Genomic DNA, 16,285 nt, shown 5'->3' with positions numbered 1-16,285 from the left:
GGGGGGGGGCGGCGGCACCGGGGGGCGGGGGCGGGCGAAGCGGGCGCCTCGGCCCGGTCGCGCCGCCTCAAAGGCCCCTCTGTTCCCGCAGCAGGCGGCCCTGCGGCGGCGCTGGCGCGGGCGGGCCCTCGTCTTGAGCGCGCCGGCAGCCGGCGGGACGCAGGTGAGCGCGGCGCGCGGGGGGCGGCGGCTGCCGCGGGCCCGGGAGGGTCCCGCCCGCCGCGAGGCAGGAAGGGCGTTCCCCGGGGCCGCAGGTGCGAGGCGAGGCCTCGGCGCGGCAGAGTCGCCCGCGCGGGAGAGCGAGCGAGCGAGCCGGGCCTGCGCTGCCTCCCTCGCTGCCGCGGGGCACCCGCGGAAGCGCCGGTCCGCCGGTATTGGCGCCCTGCCCAGCCGTCCGCGCGGGCGCCGAGTGCAGGAGGGCGCCGGGGGTGGTGGGCAGCTCAGGGAAGAGGCATCGGGATGGTCGGCGGGCGGAAGGCCAGGCGGCGGGGCTCCCGCGGGAGGCTTTCCATGGGAGGCGCTTCAGCTGGAGTCTGGCGCTGGATGGTCACTTCCACCTTTGATTCTGCGACATCAAATAGAATGATTCTGGCTTCTCTTTCATGGGGGATAACAGAGACCCTCACAAATGCCCTCTGGTTTCCGTGTAACCAGAGAAATGTCCAGCATGGTTTGCAGGTCTTTCTCCAAAGCTCTACAGCCTCAGAGAGGAACGCGAACAGAAACACTGCCTCTCCCCACTTGCAGGCCCAGCAGCATGTTCCAGGTGCCTCTGCCTTTGGACCGGGATGGCGCCCTCTTCCGGCTCCACTTCACCACCTTGGCAGTTGGGACGGTGTGCTGCCCACTTTTTGGCTTCCTCTTTTGTGTGATCTGGTCTCTGTTCTTCCACTTCCCAGAGACCACAGCCACTCACTGCGGCGTAAGTCCCCTACAGAGGTGTGTGTGTTTGCATTTAGGGAGTGCCTTTGGCAGAGCTTACAGTATGTCTGTGGCAGTTCTGAAGGTGTTCTGTTATAAGGCACAGAAAGGGTATGTGTATTGATTTACTCATTGGTCAGATGTATGTTCTGTCAGAAACGGTGCTGCTGTAGGATCTGAGGGGACGACCCCGGCAGGGCTAATGCGACGCAGACGGAGCAGGGGGCTGACGGAGCAGTGAGCTTCAGCAGCAAATGGCTTTTGAAGCTCCCGTGTGCAGAGGAGCCGGCACTCTCCCGTACCCCTGCCCTGCCAGCCATAGCAAGCAGCCTGCAGCGATGCCCTGCAGGAGCTTTGCCAGATGGCGCTGCAGCAGGGGCAGCATGCAGGTCCCTCCTGGTTTTGAGCCCCGGCTGTGCATGCTTCCTGGGGAGCAAGGCGTTTTCAGAAAGAACCAGTCCTCTACACGGGGTGCTTCCCCACGAAGGTTGCGTTGATTGCCACAGGGGCCCTTTGTTTTTCCTGGCAGGTCCCCAACTACCTTCCCTCCATCAGCGCTGCAATCGGTGGGCAGACCCCGCAGCGCTACGTCTGGCGTTTCTGCATTGGGTTGCACTCAGCCCCCCGGTTCTTAGTGGCCTTCGTCTACTGGAGCCACTACCGCGGCTGCCACTGCACACACCCCAGGTACCTCCGGCTGTGCCGTGTGGCCTTTATACTCAACCTGCTGGAGAACCTTGCCCTTTTACTGCTCACCTACGTCTCCTCCACCGAGAACTACAGTAAGTGTCTCCTTTGACAGCCGAAGGGGCTTGGGGCCATGCTGGCCTGGCTCCCTTCCTGCTTTTGGCTTCTCTCCTTGAGCACTGCCTTGTGAGCACTTTGGAACCAGAAATGTTCTTTGCTGTGGATCCTGATGTGTGCCTCCCCAGACTGCTCTTCCTCCTGCCTTGGCTTTGTTCCTCCAGCTCTGTGTTGGGCTGCTTTCATGCAGGCCTTGTCAATTGCAGTAAAGGTTGCTTTTGCCCGTGGAAGCGGTGATGCGTGGTTTGGGGCTTGGGGTTTGGTGGCTAGACTGGCTTCTCCCTGTGAACTGTAGGATCCTTGTGGGTCTGCTTCTTTGCTCAACACTCGGATTGCCTGTTCTCTTGTTGCTGCAGTCATCCACGAGAATGCCTTCATCCTCTTCATTGCGTCAGCCCTCAGTCACATGTTTCTCACCTGTATTTTGTGGCGAATGACTAAGAAGCACACAGTAAGTCCTGAGGTACGGCACCTACCTTTTTCTCCTTTGCTGTGCTTCGGTGAGCAGTGTGGGGATGGTTTGCAGTTGGTGGCTTTTTCTGCTTGGCGCTGGCTCTTGTAAAACTGCTTTGGGCAGTCCATTTGTTTTCAAACTAGATGTCGGGCAGAAACCAGGAAACAGCAGAATTCACTCCGCAAGGGTTAGGAGTGCAGATTAGGCCTACACTGAGCAAAGCTTCTGGGCCCTTCCCTTTCTCTTCGCTTGGGCTTTGCTGGCACTGCAGGACTAGCCCGTTGTTCTTCTTTCCCACTCTTGTCTCTCCTTTCCTGCAAAGGCCCTGGGCCACATCGTGGCCCTCTGAGTTCATCTCATCCAGTGAGAACTGTTTTCCTGAGGCCACCTCAGGAGCATCAAAGGTAGCTGGCTCTGGCTGCTGAGCCAGCTGCTTCTTACTCCTCGTTTGGACTTTTTGTCAAGTGCACAGAAGTGCATTGGGGTTTGCTCAGTGAACTGCAGCAAAACATTGTGGGAATTTTTTCAAGGAGTAGGTGCTGTAATTTTTGCTTGCAGACTTAGGGATGTGCACTAGACATCAGTGGCTGTTTGGGTTTGGATAACTTGGTTGGTATTTGAGAGAACAGGGAAATACATGTATCAAGTGTAAAAAAAAAATTCTGTGTTCTTCTGGAGAAATTATTTCTAGTTTATTCAGTGCAGTTTTAAAGAAAGGCTTTCTGTTCTTCCAGTTGTAGCTGGTTCTGAATCCATCGCAGCGATGCTCTGGTTACTGGGAAATGCTGGGTGCCCTGCTGCATGCTCAGGTGTGCGAGGTGCGCTTGCTGGGTCTGCCTTGAGAAGCGAGCCCTGCTGTCTTCTCTGGCCCGCTGAAGCAGTCGCTCCCCCCCCCCCCGCGCGCATCACGAGACTGTCGGCTGAGGGTCTGGCACTGGTGGCGGGTATGAGGACTCACCAGCAGAGGGCAGCATGCACCCGTTTTGGGTCACTCTTTGGCTTCCTCTTCCCAGCTCCTATTCCTGTGTCCATTTCACTTCTATTCCTCCCAGTAGCTCAGGCTGTCTGGGCAGTTCACAACCATTAATCGAGCACAAAAGGTATAATAACCACAATATAGAATTCCATTGGGCAGATTTATAATTGCTTGAATTTTACTTGGTGTCACATCGTACTTGGTTTGTAATGGAAGAGGTTAAGGATTTGGCTTCCCCTGGAAGCCACCCCAGAAGCCCAGTTATGAAAGGTGGAAGCACCTTGCCCGTGATCAGATGCATTCTCTTTAACCGAGCAGTTGGTCCCGCCCAGGGACAGAGAGCCAGTTTTAGCCAGTGACCAGTCATGCCGGCCAGCAGCACAGCCTTTCTGCAGGAGGCAAGAGGTCAGAGTGGATGGGAGCAGGCCTGTCGCGGCAGCAGTTTCTGGGGCGGTGCAGTGGGAGAGGACGAGTTCCCTCGTCTCGCTTGTTGTGCCCTTGGGAGATTTCAGTGGCTCCTGTAGGGCACGGGGGGCTTTACCGGGGAGGCCCCGGCTCTTCCTGGCATTCTTGTACAGGGTCCAAAGTCAAGGAGCTTGCGCTGTTGGCAGGAAGGGGGGCAGGCCCTCGGCTGTTGAGCAGCTGAGGGGCTGGGCAGAGCCCTGAGGGGCATGGTGGGTGGAGCAAGGAGAAAGCTGAAGTCTGTGGAGAAGAGACCTGGGGAAACGATGCAGGGAAGCGGGCGGACCTAGGAAGAGAAACCACCGGGGGTGAGGGAAGGGTTGTATGTGAAGAAACCTCACTGCATTTGGGGAGAAGGGAGCCCACGTGCCGTGGAGAAGCAAGTGACACCTGGGAGGGGAGGGGAGGGGAGGGGAGGCAGGACGGACGAGAGGATTTTCTCACCGTTGAGGCAAATGATGTGCCTGCCGCCTACCTCTTCCTGTGTGAACTTTTCTATAGCAGATTGCTTCTTGCGGTCCCTCTGCCTGCCTTGGCGGTTCTGCTCTCGCGCGGAGGGTTGGCTGCACTGCACCTTCTGTTCAGCAGGTTGTGAGCCTCAGTAGCACAACGGTTGGAGCTCCGTTTGGTTAGTCGGAAGCCTCCGAAGGGAAAGGCACAGGAGGAGGCCGTTTTGTGGAAGGGCACGTGCCGTACCCTCAAGCCTCCGGATGTGCGCATTGGGCTGAAAAGCCTGGAGACCGCCTTTCCGCCATCCCTTGGATCACCAAGCTAGAACGGCACAGCCCTGCGGGATCAGAGTGGCCGTCTGCGCGGTCCGGCACTGTGTTCGCGGAGCGGCCAGCAGGCTGCCCGTGGACGCCCGCAGGCGGTGTGCGAGCGCAGGAGCCCGCTCCCGCCCACGCCCTGAAGCAGCTGGGGAACATGGGCATGGCCTGCGACACTGGAGGTGGCGAAGGTGCAGCACGAGCAGCAGCAATTGATCGGCTAATACCGTTTTGCTTACACAATGGCACCTCGGCTCACGGACTTAATCCGCTCCAGGACTCCGCTCGTGACCCAAAATGGTCGTGAGCCAAGTCACCCCATAAGGGTCAATGTAAATAAGGCTAATCCGTTCTGCAGCTGTTTTTTTAATCAGAAAAATGTGAAGCGACAAAGAACAACAAAGATCGTGGCCATCTCCCCACCCCATGCACGTGCGCGGCCATCCCCCCGCCCTCCCCGCAGCACAACCACAATCGCGCCCATCATCCTGGCGTGCTGGGGGGTGGGAGCCAGCACGATCACAGGCACGCTGGGGGAGGGAGAGACGAGCACGGTCGTGCTGAGTGGGGAGATGGCTGAGATCGTGGTTGCACTTCTATAGGAAAGATGGGCGCAATTTCGGCCATCCCCCGCCCCCAGCACGATCGCGGCCGTCTCCTCACTCGGTGGGGGGCGGGGGGAGACGTCCGCGATCATGGTTGCCACCCAATGCAGAGTTCACAACCTGAGTCAAAATTTTTGTTTGCGACCCAATTTGGTCATGAACCAAAGCGGTCATGAGTTGAGGTAACCACTGTACTCACATTTCTTCCTTTTGTGAGAAACCCTCTGAAGTCTTTTTTCCCTCCATTTTACCCTCACAACAGCAACCCTGCGAGATTAACCTGAGACTTTGTGGCTGGCCCGAAGTCACCTAGGAAGCTTCCTGGTTGAGTAGGGACTGAAACACGGATCTCCCTGGTCCAGGTCCCTGGTCGAACACCCAGTCATGACCCCAGGGGCTGTCCATCAATTGTCCAGTCCTGCTTTAAAGCTCTCAGACTGAGGGCATTGCTGCATCCTGAGGGAGCGAATTCCAAGGTTTCATGATGTCGGTGGTCTGCAACCTTTTTTCCGTTGTGTGCCCCTTGGCAGCCCATTTCCATAAGTTGTTCTCTTCGTATTAGCAAAATGTTTGTAATGAACACAGTTGCTGTTCTTTCCGCCATTATTCAGGGTTTTTTGAGTATCTAAATGTCCTGCTTCCTAACCCTGGGGTACACGGACCCCAGGTTGGGAATCGCTGCCCTGTGTGAAGAAGCCCTTCCATCTGCTCTGAGACCACCACCAGTCAGCTTCATGGGATGCTCCTGGAGGGGTCTCGTGTTACGGTGGAGGAGGCAGGGGTTGCCCAGGACAGAGCACAGGAAGGAAATGTTGTGGAGACGCCAGGAGCAGTGACCACCACGTGCTGGTATCAGATTGAATGTGCAGTCAGGTGGCAGGATGCCGAAGAAGTCGAGCACAGTTCTGCATGAGTGCAAAAGGGGAAACTTCCCAGAAGGAGGGAACTGGTAGAGAGGAAGCTGGAGAGGGGAATCAAGAGGTTCAAATCCCTTCAGAGCGTTTGGAGATTACTCACAAACAGTGTAAAAGAGGCACGATGACGTGTGTGTAGTGCAAGTGAGGAAAGGTGGCGCAAACTCCAGGAAGTTCCCGGCATGGTTAATGCAGAGAGTCGAGGGAGCTCACGGGGAGAAGGAAGCTTCCTTCAGGAAATAGAAGTCTTGCCCAAGTTTAAAGAAAACATGGGACCACAAGCTTGCGCGTGGGATATGCAAGCAGACTGCCAGAGAAGCAAGGAAATCGTTTGAGGAACAAGCCCCGCAAAAAGGATCGGCATGGCTTCCGCCAGGGGAAATCTTGCCTCACTAACCTATGGGAGTTTTTTTTAAGTGTCAGTGAGCATGCAGAGGGGGCGATCCAGTAGGCATCGTTCATGGGACTTTCGGAAGGCTTTTGGTGCACTCCCTCCCCAAAGGCTCCTGGGTGAACGAAGCTGTCATGGAATAAAAGGGGGTCTTTCGGATCAGTAACAGGCTGAAGAACAGAAGACCGAGGGTGGGAATAAATGGAGAGAGATCGCCAGCAGAGTCCCACGGGGGCTCTGTGTCAGGGCTAGTGCTCTTCAGCTCATTTCTGAATGATCTGAAATTGGGAGTAAGCGGTGAGGGGGCCAAGGTTGCTGAAGACACTCAAATGTTTAGGTGATTAAAACCAGAAGGAGCTGTGAGGAGCTCCAAAGAGATCTCCAGTCTGCAAGAAGGGGCATCAAAATGGCAAATCCCGTTCAGGGCAAGCACGTGTGAAGTGATGGCTGTTTGAGCAAAAACATCCCAGCTTCAGGTAAATGCTGATGGGATCTGAACTCGCAGTGGCTGAGCAAGGGAGGGATCCTGGGGTAGTTGATGGAGACTCCGGCCCAGCATTCAGCTGCTGTGAAGACGGCAAACGCCATGCTAGGCGTCCTTAGGAGCGGAATAGAGGATAGCACTGCCAAGATCTTCCTTACCTTATGCAAATCCTTGCTGTGGCCACATCTGGAATAGTGTGTTCAGTTCTGGCTGACTTGCCGGAAGGAGGACGTGCTTGAGTTGGGAGGGGTGCGGAGAAAGGCAGCCGGACTGACCGGGGGCTGGAGCAGCTCCCCTGTGGGAATGGCTGTGACAACTGGGACTGTTCGGCTTAGAAAAAGGCAATAACAGAAGATACAATACAGGTGTTTAAGTAGTGCATGGGGTGGAGAAAGTAGAGAAGGAGACATTTTTCTCTCTACCCCCCCCCAAAAAAAATCAACAAAAACATTTGAATCCTGTATCATCCCATGAAGCTGATTAGTGGGAGGTTTAGGGCAGGGAAAACGGAATACTTCTTCACAAAGAGTCTAGTTAAACCATGGAATCTGCTGCCACGGGAAGAACTGATGGCCACCGGTTTGGAACTGGGCAGATTCACAAGGGAGGCTAGCAGTGGTTACTAGCCGTGCGGACTCGCGCTCCCACCTTTCCCAGAGCTTGGCATGCCTGCATGCCCCAGTCGCTGAGGAGCTTGGGCAGGAGGAGGTCTTGCGCCCATCCTGCATGCGGGGCATCTGGTTTGCCACCATCTGTACCGAGTACAGGACTCGATGGGCCTTTGGTCCTATTCAGCACGGCTTTTCTGGTAAGAGAAGGAGAAAGATGCTTCCCAGGCATAATTCTGCGCACCCCAACTCACCTTTTTAAAGCGATACAGTCTCGTGAGCGAGTTGCTCCAGTGCCTCCATTATTACAGTCGCTCCTCTCTGCGCTTTTTCCACCTCTGCAGCACAGGCAGTCCCCACATTACAAACATCTGAGTTACGCACAGCCATGCTTACGAACTGCCATAAATATTCATTTCAAGTTAAATAGTTCAGAGGAACACATGCAGCAGTTTCTGGAGTTTTGTGGCCTACTGTGGAAACCTCTTTGTCACCATAAGAGAGAGGATGCGCGAGGGGCAGAGGGAGGGTCTCCGAGACATGCCTGCTGGCCCGCCCATTTGGAGAGTGAAAGCCCTCCGGCATTTCCTTGGTGCAGAGGCGGAACGGGTGCATGGAAGGGAGGGCGAGGGGCAGGGACATAAGAATTTAGTAACTGAAGAAGAGAAGTCCTGCTGAATCGGGCAGGGTCTGAGGGAGGAGCAGCCTGGGGTATCCAGCTGAGCTGCGTTGAGAGTTGAGGTTGGGGGGAGAGCTAGAGATATTTGTGGGTTTTCTACTTTCCTTGGGGTCCTGGGCCCCTGCCCACATATGTGGGAGGCTGACTGTATATGGAATTATTTAAGTGTTTTACATGCATAGAAAGGTAAAATATGTATGTATGCAGTGGTGCCTCGGCTCACGAATGCCTCAGTTCGCGACCAGATCGGGTCACGAACAGAAATTTCATAAAAATTTTGCCGTAGGTTGTGGACTCTGCATCGGGTGATGATTGCGGGTGCGCCTGCCTCCCCCACCCGGGCACGGTTGCGGTCGTGCTTTGCTGGGGGGAGATGGCCATGACTGCACCCGTGTTCCCTGCCCGGGCGCGCCCACGCCCGCCTCTCCCTGCACGCATGCCTCCCCCCGCCACCCCACATGATCACTGGGTTGGGGGGAGATGGCCATGATCTTTGTTGTTCTTTGTCACTTTCCTTCACATTTTTGTGAGTAAAAAAATAGCTGCAGAACAGATTAACCTTGCTTGCATTGAGCCTTATGGGGAAATTTGGCTTGGCTCACGACCAGTTTGGGTCACGGCCGGAGCCCTGGAGCAGGTCAAGCTCATGAGCCGAGGCACCACTCTCCTCCGACAGACATCCGGCTGGCTTGTGCTGAATAGAACCATTATGTGCCTGATCGGACTTGAGTACAAATTCGACTGCAAGACGTTCTCAGGAACGGAGCTCATCCGGGAACCCCGCGGGGACGGCCGGTATCTCCTTTAGGCTGCAGTGGGAAGCACTGCACAGAGCTCCACGTGCAGCCAAGCCACAGGGTTGCGTGAGTGCCTGGTGCGTTTGCGTGGGGGCACCGTGCTCTTGGGCACGCTCCGGGGAAGCCTAGCCCCGGGGACCATGACGGGGGGGGGATTCCAGGAAGCGCTTCCCCAGGGCCTGGAAGGGGCTTCCTCAGGAGGTGGCTGAGGCCCCACCGGTGAGGGGTTCCAGGACAGGCGGACATGCACGTGGTGGGCATGGCGTGAGTGGAGCCGGGGGTCAGACTAGATGGCCCGGGAGGCTCCTCCCGACCCGCTCGGCTTCAATGTTATTTTTGGTTCCTTTCCTAATTATGTCTAACATGGGATCTCTCTCTCGCACAGCGAACACATTCAGTTGATGTTTTCACGTTGCTCCTCTTCGCAGCCCCAGGATCCCTTTTGTGGTCGGTCGCCACTCGCTCTGATCCCATCGGCTTATCGTCACTTCTTGCCCCGTGCGCATTGCTTTTCTCTTGCTTACAGTGAACCACATTTACCATTTTAATGAATGTTCTCTTAGTTTGCACAGGATGTTTTTTTTTAATCTCTTCAAATTCCCCTTTGTTTTAATTACCCTGAATAATTTGGTATTACCAGTAAACTTGGCCACTTCACTGCTCTCTCCTAATTCCAGATTACTTAAGAATAAGTTGAAAGGCACTGGTCCCATTACGGATCCCTGTGGCACCTCACTGCCTGTACCCCTCCCCTGGAAGAATTTGCCATTTATTCCTATTTTCTGCTTTAATCAGTTACTGGTCCGTACGAGAACACCCCATCCTTGTTCCGTGGCTCCTGGGTTTCTCAGGAGTCTTTGATGAGGGACTTTGTTAAAAGCCTTTTGGAAGTCCAAGTAAACGGTGCCTACTGGATTGCCCCGTCGACATGCTTACAGATATGCCTGGAAAATTGTAATCGGTTATTAAGGCACGGTTTAATTTTCCTCTGTCGATTCCCTTTCAGCAGGGCTTCCCCGAATTTTCCTCAGTAACTCTTTTGGCCAGTTTACCCCAGGCAAGCCTTAGGCACTGACTGCCGAGCCGCCGATGCCCAGGTCCCCCGGCGCTGTGCCCTTGTGGGCACGCAGAGCCACGCCGCCCCCGGTGCGCACCTCCCGGGCTTTCCCTGCCGCTTCTGTCCAGAGAGGCCCAAGCCCACCGGTGTCTCCAGTCCTTCGCGTTTCTGTGCTGCCCACCCTGCCCAGGTTCGCCCTCACAGCCGGGCGCTTCAACCCGCCCGGCTCCCGGTATCTGCGCAGGAGCACATGGAGGGGCTGCTGCCCTCTTGCCCCCCCATCACCCCCCACGCTGCAGGTCTCCCCACTGCCAATGCACGGGACGCGCAGTGTGCGGGGCACGGAGCCTTCCCGTGTGGAGCGCCTTCGGCCGCCGCGCGGAGGAAGCACCCGCCCGCCCTCCCAGCTGCCCGCCTTGGCACCGCCTGGGGCTTGTTGGGGGCTGCGGTTCAGAAGGCTGATTCCACCGGTGGGGGGGGAGGCCTTCGGTGGGGCTTGAGGAAGGTTGTGCCCCGCTTGGGTCACTAGCCCTCGGGAAGGGTGGCCTTGCGGGCCAGAGCGGGTGAAGGTGCAGCGGGCAGCGTAACAGGGCTTGCTCCTGTGAGCGGCTGGCTGGCTGGCTGGCTGGGCCGGCTCTTCAGGGGGCGGGGGGCTTTCGCAGGGTGAGGTGGCCCTTCAGAGCCGGGCCGCGACTCCTCTCGCTTGTGTGCAGATGAGGAGGTCCAAAGGGGGCCTCATGCCCTTTGGCTGCCCTTGCGGCGGTCGGCTTTCTTGCCCCGTGTATCCTGCAGAAAGAGGCTTTGCCTGCTGCTCCAGTGGGAGCCACGTTTGCTCTGGTGCCAAAGGCAGGTGAGCGCAAGCGTGCGCCAGGCTGGGGCAGAAGGGGGCACCCCGCCGCCCCCAGGGCTGGCCCTCGCCTCGCAGCAAGGGCGTGCGGCCGCTTCTGCGTGTTTCCGCCCGAGGAGGGCAGGGAGGCGAGTGCCTCGAACAGCCGCTGGGTATCTCGAGGAGGAAGCCCAGCCTCCTTCCCACAGTCGTTTCCCGCAGCTCCGGGGCGGCTTCCTGCCAGCCACACCAGCCCTCAGAATTGCCACGGCTCCGCACGGGCTGCCAGCCCCACGGCCCAGGCGTGCCAACTCAGGGCTCAGCCTGTGAGCGGCGCTTCTGCTGACTCTGGGCGCTGGCACGCCTCTGCTGCTTTACCCCCTCCCCTTGCTCCTCTTTGGGCCGGCCAGCCCAAGCTACGCGGTCCGTCCGTGAGGGGCGTGACGGCAGCTCCTTGGTCATTTGCACTGTGTGCCTACACACGTGCGTACGAATTCTCTCTCTCTCTCCAATGCCTGTAGTACCTTGCTTTATTATTACTCCAATTATTTTCATGCTGTATTGTGTTTAAGATGTTTTAGCATATGTGGAAGTGTCAAGTGCCTTTTATGCGATCCAACTTAAAGACCATCTCAGGGACTTGGTCTTAACCTGGGAAGCAGGCCTGTTCATTAGATCATTACCCCACTGCATTCCTTGTTGGAGAACTCGGGGCAGCTTGCGTCCTCCTCCCGCCCCTGTCCTCATGCTTCCCACCACAGCAGCAGCCAGCCCTGTGAGGAAGGGTGGGCTGAGGGCCCGTGACGGGTGGCCCCGCGGGCTCCGTGGATGAGCAGGGGCTGGCGCCCAGAGCGCCCAAGGCCCAGAGCACCTTGCGAGTCCCACAGTGGAGAGGCCACTGGCCAAGCCCCCTGGCGTGGCCCTGCTGGGCTTTCCCTTTCTGGGGGCCAGGGGGCGAGGAAGGGCAGGGAGAGCGCGCCCCAGCTCCCTGGCTCAGTCTTCTCTCTCCTGCAGGAGCGGAAGTCCTACAAGTGGAAACTGTGGCTGTTCGTCTTCAACCTGCTCACGTTCTCCGTGGCTGTGTGGTTTTACTTCCGCCACAACTGGTACTGTGAGTCCGGAGGTAAGGGCCCTCCAGCACCACCCAGCCTCTCCCTCCGGCCCTTCCCTGGGGCTGCCTCTGCTCCGTGGCTTTTATGGGCTGTTCCGCCTGAGCTTTGCGAGTAAACTGTTTTGTTCTTGGGAAGGTTGGGAGCGGAACGACAAGCTCCGTTCAGCAGAGATGGCGCCCCATCCGCTGGCTAGGCTTGTCTGGTAGGCAAGGCGTGGCTGGCTCGCCTCTTAGTGCCTGTGCTTCCCCCTGCGCCGGGTGGGCACCAGCAGCTGTGCCCAGGCGGGGCCACCACTTGGGCCTTCTGAGTCATGGGCAAGCCGCTCACCCCTGGAGGATCCCGGCCGGAAGGGTCCCGGGAAGTCAGCCGAGCTCCAGGCTCGCGAGTCTCACGTCCTTGTGGGGTGCGTGAGCTGATAGTGGGACCGGCTCTTGAGGCGGAGCTGAGCGTCTGCAACATCCTGGCCTAGGATCAAACCCAGTTTCCAGCCAGCCCTTGCGGACAAACAGAGAAGCGTGGGTGCATCGGCGGTGCTTGGCGACAGCCCCGCTGGGCGTGGAGGAGCTGCCAAGGGCAGGGGCAGCCCGATGCAGAGCTGGGCGCTCCTGGGTGGCTCCACGCCTGCCCTGCCCTGTGCAGTCTCGCTGCTCGGCTGCGGTCTCTGGGCTGCTGCTTCCAGGGCTGGCTGTGGAGCTCGGCCATCCTAGCTGTCCGCTTTGGCTGGGCTGGCACGGAGGTAGAATGGCGGGGAGAGGAGGGGAAGGTGAGGCCAGCAGGGCCTGCCAGGGGAGGCTGAACAGACCCCAGACGGAGCAGGTGCGAGCACGAGGCTGCAGTGCCCGTCCGGGACGTGGTGCTGCACGTCTTCCTGTCACTGGCGCGTGCCTGCTTGCTTCAGGGCGCGAAGGAACGAGCGGGTCGCATGAGCACCGCGCAGCGTCCTGTTCCCGCCGAGCTTGTCTTCTCCTGGCTGGGCTTGGTCGTCCCTGTGCAGCATTTATGTTTTGCTTTTCCTTCCTAGTTTATACTGTCTTTGCCTTCTTGGAGTACTTGGTGGTCCTGTCCAACATGGCCTTCCACATGACTGCCTGGTGGGACTTTGGCAACAAGGAGCTGGTGGTCAGCTCTCAGCCAGAGGACAAGCGCTTCTAGCGGAGACCCGCTGGCTGGACAGCTCTGGCTGCCGGGCGGCCGCAGGATTCCCGGGAGCAGCCGGCGTCTGTGCAAGTGGCAGATCCTCCTGATGGGCTGCAGAGGGTCTCCAGAAGAACACCCGCGGAAGGGCCGGGGGGCGTCCAGGGCTGCTGCGGCCGGCTGCCCCAGGACTGGGGGAGCCCCCGGGAGGTGCCTGGCTGCTCAGCAAAAGGTACTCCGGGCTGACCAGCCTCCAGATAAATGGGCCATTGCGTCTTCTGGAAAGCCAAACCACAAATGCCGTGCTGCTAACTCAGGGCAGGGCGGATCGGAGAAGAAGCCAGGGTGGCCCTCCCCGTCCCCGTCCCCTGCGCCGCCGCCGCTCTACGAGCCGTGGCCCGTGTGCGTGTGTGCTGAGGGTTACATCGGGGGCTTTCCTTGCCCGAAACCTGAGCCCGGGTGAGGAAGAGGAAGGTGGAGCAGGGCCGGGGCCCGGGGGAGCGCCTGTCTTGCATCCCGCAGCCGCCGCCGCCACTTGGCCCACTGGGTTCCAGGCGTTCGTTGCTCTCCCGCACGGCAGTGCCAGACCCAGGAACCCGTGCTGCAACCCCGAGAGCGGCGCTTGCTCACGCTGCGCGCCCGCCCGCCCGCCCGCCCTGGCCTTCTGCAGCTGGTGCTCCTTGAGCGCTAAGGAGTTCTGTGCGCCGGGTCCTCCTGCTGCGACCACAAGGGCTGCGGCACTGGACCCCGGATGCTGGGCCGCCTCTTCCCGCAGGAGCCCCTCGAATGCTCTTGGCGGTGGGCAGCTGTGGGCGGGTCCATCCAGCTGGGCCGGCTGCAGGGCGGTCTCTGCTTGCGCTGGGGGCAGGCTGCGCCGCCGCCTGGCAAGCGGGCTCGGGGGAGGGATCCGGTTCAGGTGGGGCAAGGGCCCGCTGTTGTGTTCTGGGTGTGCGTGCGTGCGTGCGATCTGATGTGATGCAAAAGGAAGCTTGTGCAAAAGCGACGTGTCTTGGGTGTGCCCAGGGGGGCCGCAGGACCGATCTCGTCGTCCCAGCTGGGCTCGCCCGCCCGCCCGCCCGCCCATCCCTTTCAGCAGTGGGCCTGGACTCCCGTCTTTGGGGGCGAAGATGGCTTCCCTGTCCTCTGCCGGCACATGGTCCTTCGGTCCTATTGCAGGAAGGGAAGCCACGGCACAGTCACGCCAGATAAGGCCTGGCGAAGCTGGAGGGGCCTCCATGGGACTCCTCGGGGCAACAGGAGAGGGTGGGGGGGCCCAGGGAAGAGCAGGAAGTGTGAAACCTGAAGGGTGCCCCAGATCATCGGACTGCTCGCCGGGGCCAGCAGGGTAGCCGGCCTTGTCTCCGGAGAACAGCCCCGACCCTGCAGAGAGGGCCCCCGGAGTTCCCTCTGCTGCTGGCACACTGGCAAGGCCTGGGGTCCCGACCCCCAGCCTCGGCGCAGGGCTCTCCTGCTGACTTCTGCCCCATTCCTGGTGCGTGGGTCTGGCACTGTGGCCAAGAGCAGGTTGAGGTGCGTGCGCGTGTGTGCAAAAATGCGTATATTTTCACTGGATTACCTCTCGGAGGAAATAAAGTGCTGGATATTTTTCATCAAACCTCGGCTCTTGCAGAGTTGTGTGTTTCCTGCATTTCTTCCTGCAGGCTGGCTAATTCCCGCCCCCAAATGACTTGCGCCGAGCACCTTTCTGTTCAGGTGCCCCCTGCAGCCCCTGCAGAAGCCCCGGGGGGGCTGGGCTGGGCTGGGCTGGGCTGGGGCGCGTCCCTGCTGTGCCCCGGCAGGTGCGGGGTGGATCCAGCCGCTGGGCACAGGGACCCCGGGGGGAAGGGAGCCTGCGGTAGCCCGGCCCCGAGGGCTGGGTCAGGTGTGCCTGTCGCAAAATGAGCACGCGGCTCTTCCTCCAAGACATGGTGCCCCGCAGAGATTTGCCCCACGCCCCCTGTGGTGGCAGGCATTCTAGGACACGGGAGGGAGGGCATGAGGGGCGGGCATGTTTTATTTATGAATGAATGAATGAATAAATGAAGCTTCTATGCCAGCCCATTCGCCGAAGCCTCGGGGCGGCTCACAACAATAAATAACATAATAACAATATAAAAACCATATAATTGGAGACGTTCTGGCCAAAGATGTAAAATCAATAAATAATATTAACAATTAAAATGATGTTTAAATAAAAGGGTCTTAGCCTGGTGCCGAAAAACAAATAACGACGGCGTCAGGCAGACCTCTCTGGGGAGCGCATTCCATAGATTGGGCGCCACCGCAGAGAAAGCCCTGCTCCGAGTACCCACCCTCCTAATTTCTTTCACGGAGGGTTCCTGGAGAAGGGCCTCTCCCGCAGATCTCAAGGGGCGGGCGGGCATATATTGACGTAAGTGCTCCTTCAGGTAACCGTTGAGGGCTTTATAGGTCATCACCAACACCTTGAATTGGGCCCAGACTTCAATGGGGAGCCAGTGGAGCTGACGGAGGGCTGCGGTTATATGAGAACAACGCCCTGTCCCCGTCAGCAGTCTGGCAGCTCAATTTTGAACCAATTGAAGTATCCGGACCGTCTTCAAGGGCAGCCCCACGTAGAGCGCGTTACAGAAGTCAAGTCGGGAAGTCACCAACGTGTGTGTCACTGTCGCCAGGCAGTCGTTCTCCAGGTAGGGGCGCAGCTGATGGATCAGCCGAAGCTGAAAGAAAGCGTCCTCGCCACCACTGTCACCTGAGCTTCCAGTGAAAGCCCTGGGCCGAGTTTTGTGCTTGAGTGGCGAGGCAGGTTGTCCGACTGACTGCAGGCGAGAGCGCTGTACGAGGGGACCGCGCCAGGAGATGTGCGAATCCAGGTGGTTCTTGCCACCCTGCTGCCCCTGCCCTGCCCTGCCATTCATGGCGGCCTGCCCTTCTCCCTGGCCTGGCCAAGGACGAGGAGCAGCGGGGGGCTCCTCTCTGCCGGAAGCGTTTGCAGCAGGAGCACCACCCGCCCCCAGCCAAGCCGCTCAGCAGCTTCCTCCTCCCTCCACTCAATGCGGAATTCCCCGCCATGCTCACAGTGGTCTTGCGCACGACGCCTTGGATGTCCCCCATCCTGAAGGCTGCATGCGGCGTCCCGTGGTTAGAGGTGAGGTGCTCCTGCGCGCCTTGTGCAGGGGCATGGGGCTCTTGGGCCGGGGCCCGTCCATGGGGAGGGCTGGCTGGCTCCTGCAGGGGCAGGGCACGGAGCTGCCCGACCTGCCCGTGAGCCGGCAGTGCTCACCCGATGAGCCAGCCCTCATAGGTTCGCAGAAA

At 58.9% G+C, this 16,285-nt stretch overlaps 1 protein-coding gene across 3 annotated transcripts; it reads left to right on the top strand.

Moving 5' to 3' along the window:
- Positions 1-757: 757 nt before the first annotated feature.
- On the top strand, positions 758-14,606 carry PGAP2 (post-GPI attachment to proteins 2). 3 transcript variants are annotated; one of them, XM_044418571.1, is made up of 5 exons: positions 758-922; positions 1,451-1,703; positions 2,082-2,176; positions 11,760-11,868; positions 12,879-14,606. In XM_044418571.1, the coding sequence occupies exons 1-5, from the start codon at positions 758-760 to the stop codon at positions 13,007-13,009; spliced, it is 753 nt and encodes a 250-aa protein (XP_044274506.1). In that variant the 3' UTR covers positions 13,010-14,606. The 3 variants fall into 3 exon arrangements, with proteins under 3 accessions (XP_044274506.1, XP_044274505.1, XP_044274507.1); XM_044418570.1 differs by having other exon boundaries at positions 2,082-2,188; XM_044418572.1 differs by lacking the exons at positions 11,760-11,868; positions 12,879-14,606 and adding an exon at positions 8,742-10,103 and having other exon boundaries at positions 2,082-2,188.
- The last annotated feature ends 1,679 nt before the right edge of the window (positions 14,607-16,285 follow it).

Source organism: Varanus komodoensis, unplaced genomic scaffold, assembly GCF_004798865.1.
Source record: "Varanus komodoensis strain SLA01 unplaced genomic scaffold, ASM479886v1 scaffold91, whole genome shotgun sequence".
NCBI lineage: Eukaryota > Metazoa > Chordata > Lepidosauria > Squamata > Varanidae > Varanus > Varanus komodoensis.
Note: the sequence above shows the minus strand (reverse complement) of the source record. Positions and strands in the feature narration are given on the sequence as shown.

Bases quoted from the DNA above. Each gene is read 5' to 3' on its own strand.
- PGAP2 (XM_044418570.1), top strand. From the start codon at position 758: ATGTTCCAGGTGCCTCTGCCTTTGGACCGGGATGGCGCCCTCTTCCGG. The intron at 923-1,450 runs GTAAGTCCCCTA...TTTTCCTGGCAG, and splicing joins CCACAGCCACTCACTGCGGC to GTCCCCAACTACCTTCCCTC. The intron at 1,704-2,081 runs GTAAGTGTCTCC...TTGTTGCTGCAG, and splicing joins CTCCTCCACCGAGAACTACA to TCATCCACGAGAATGCCTTC.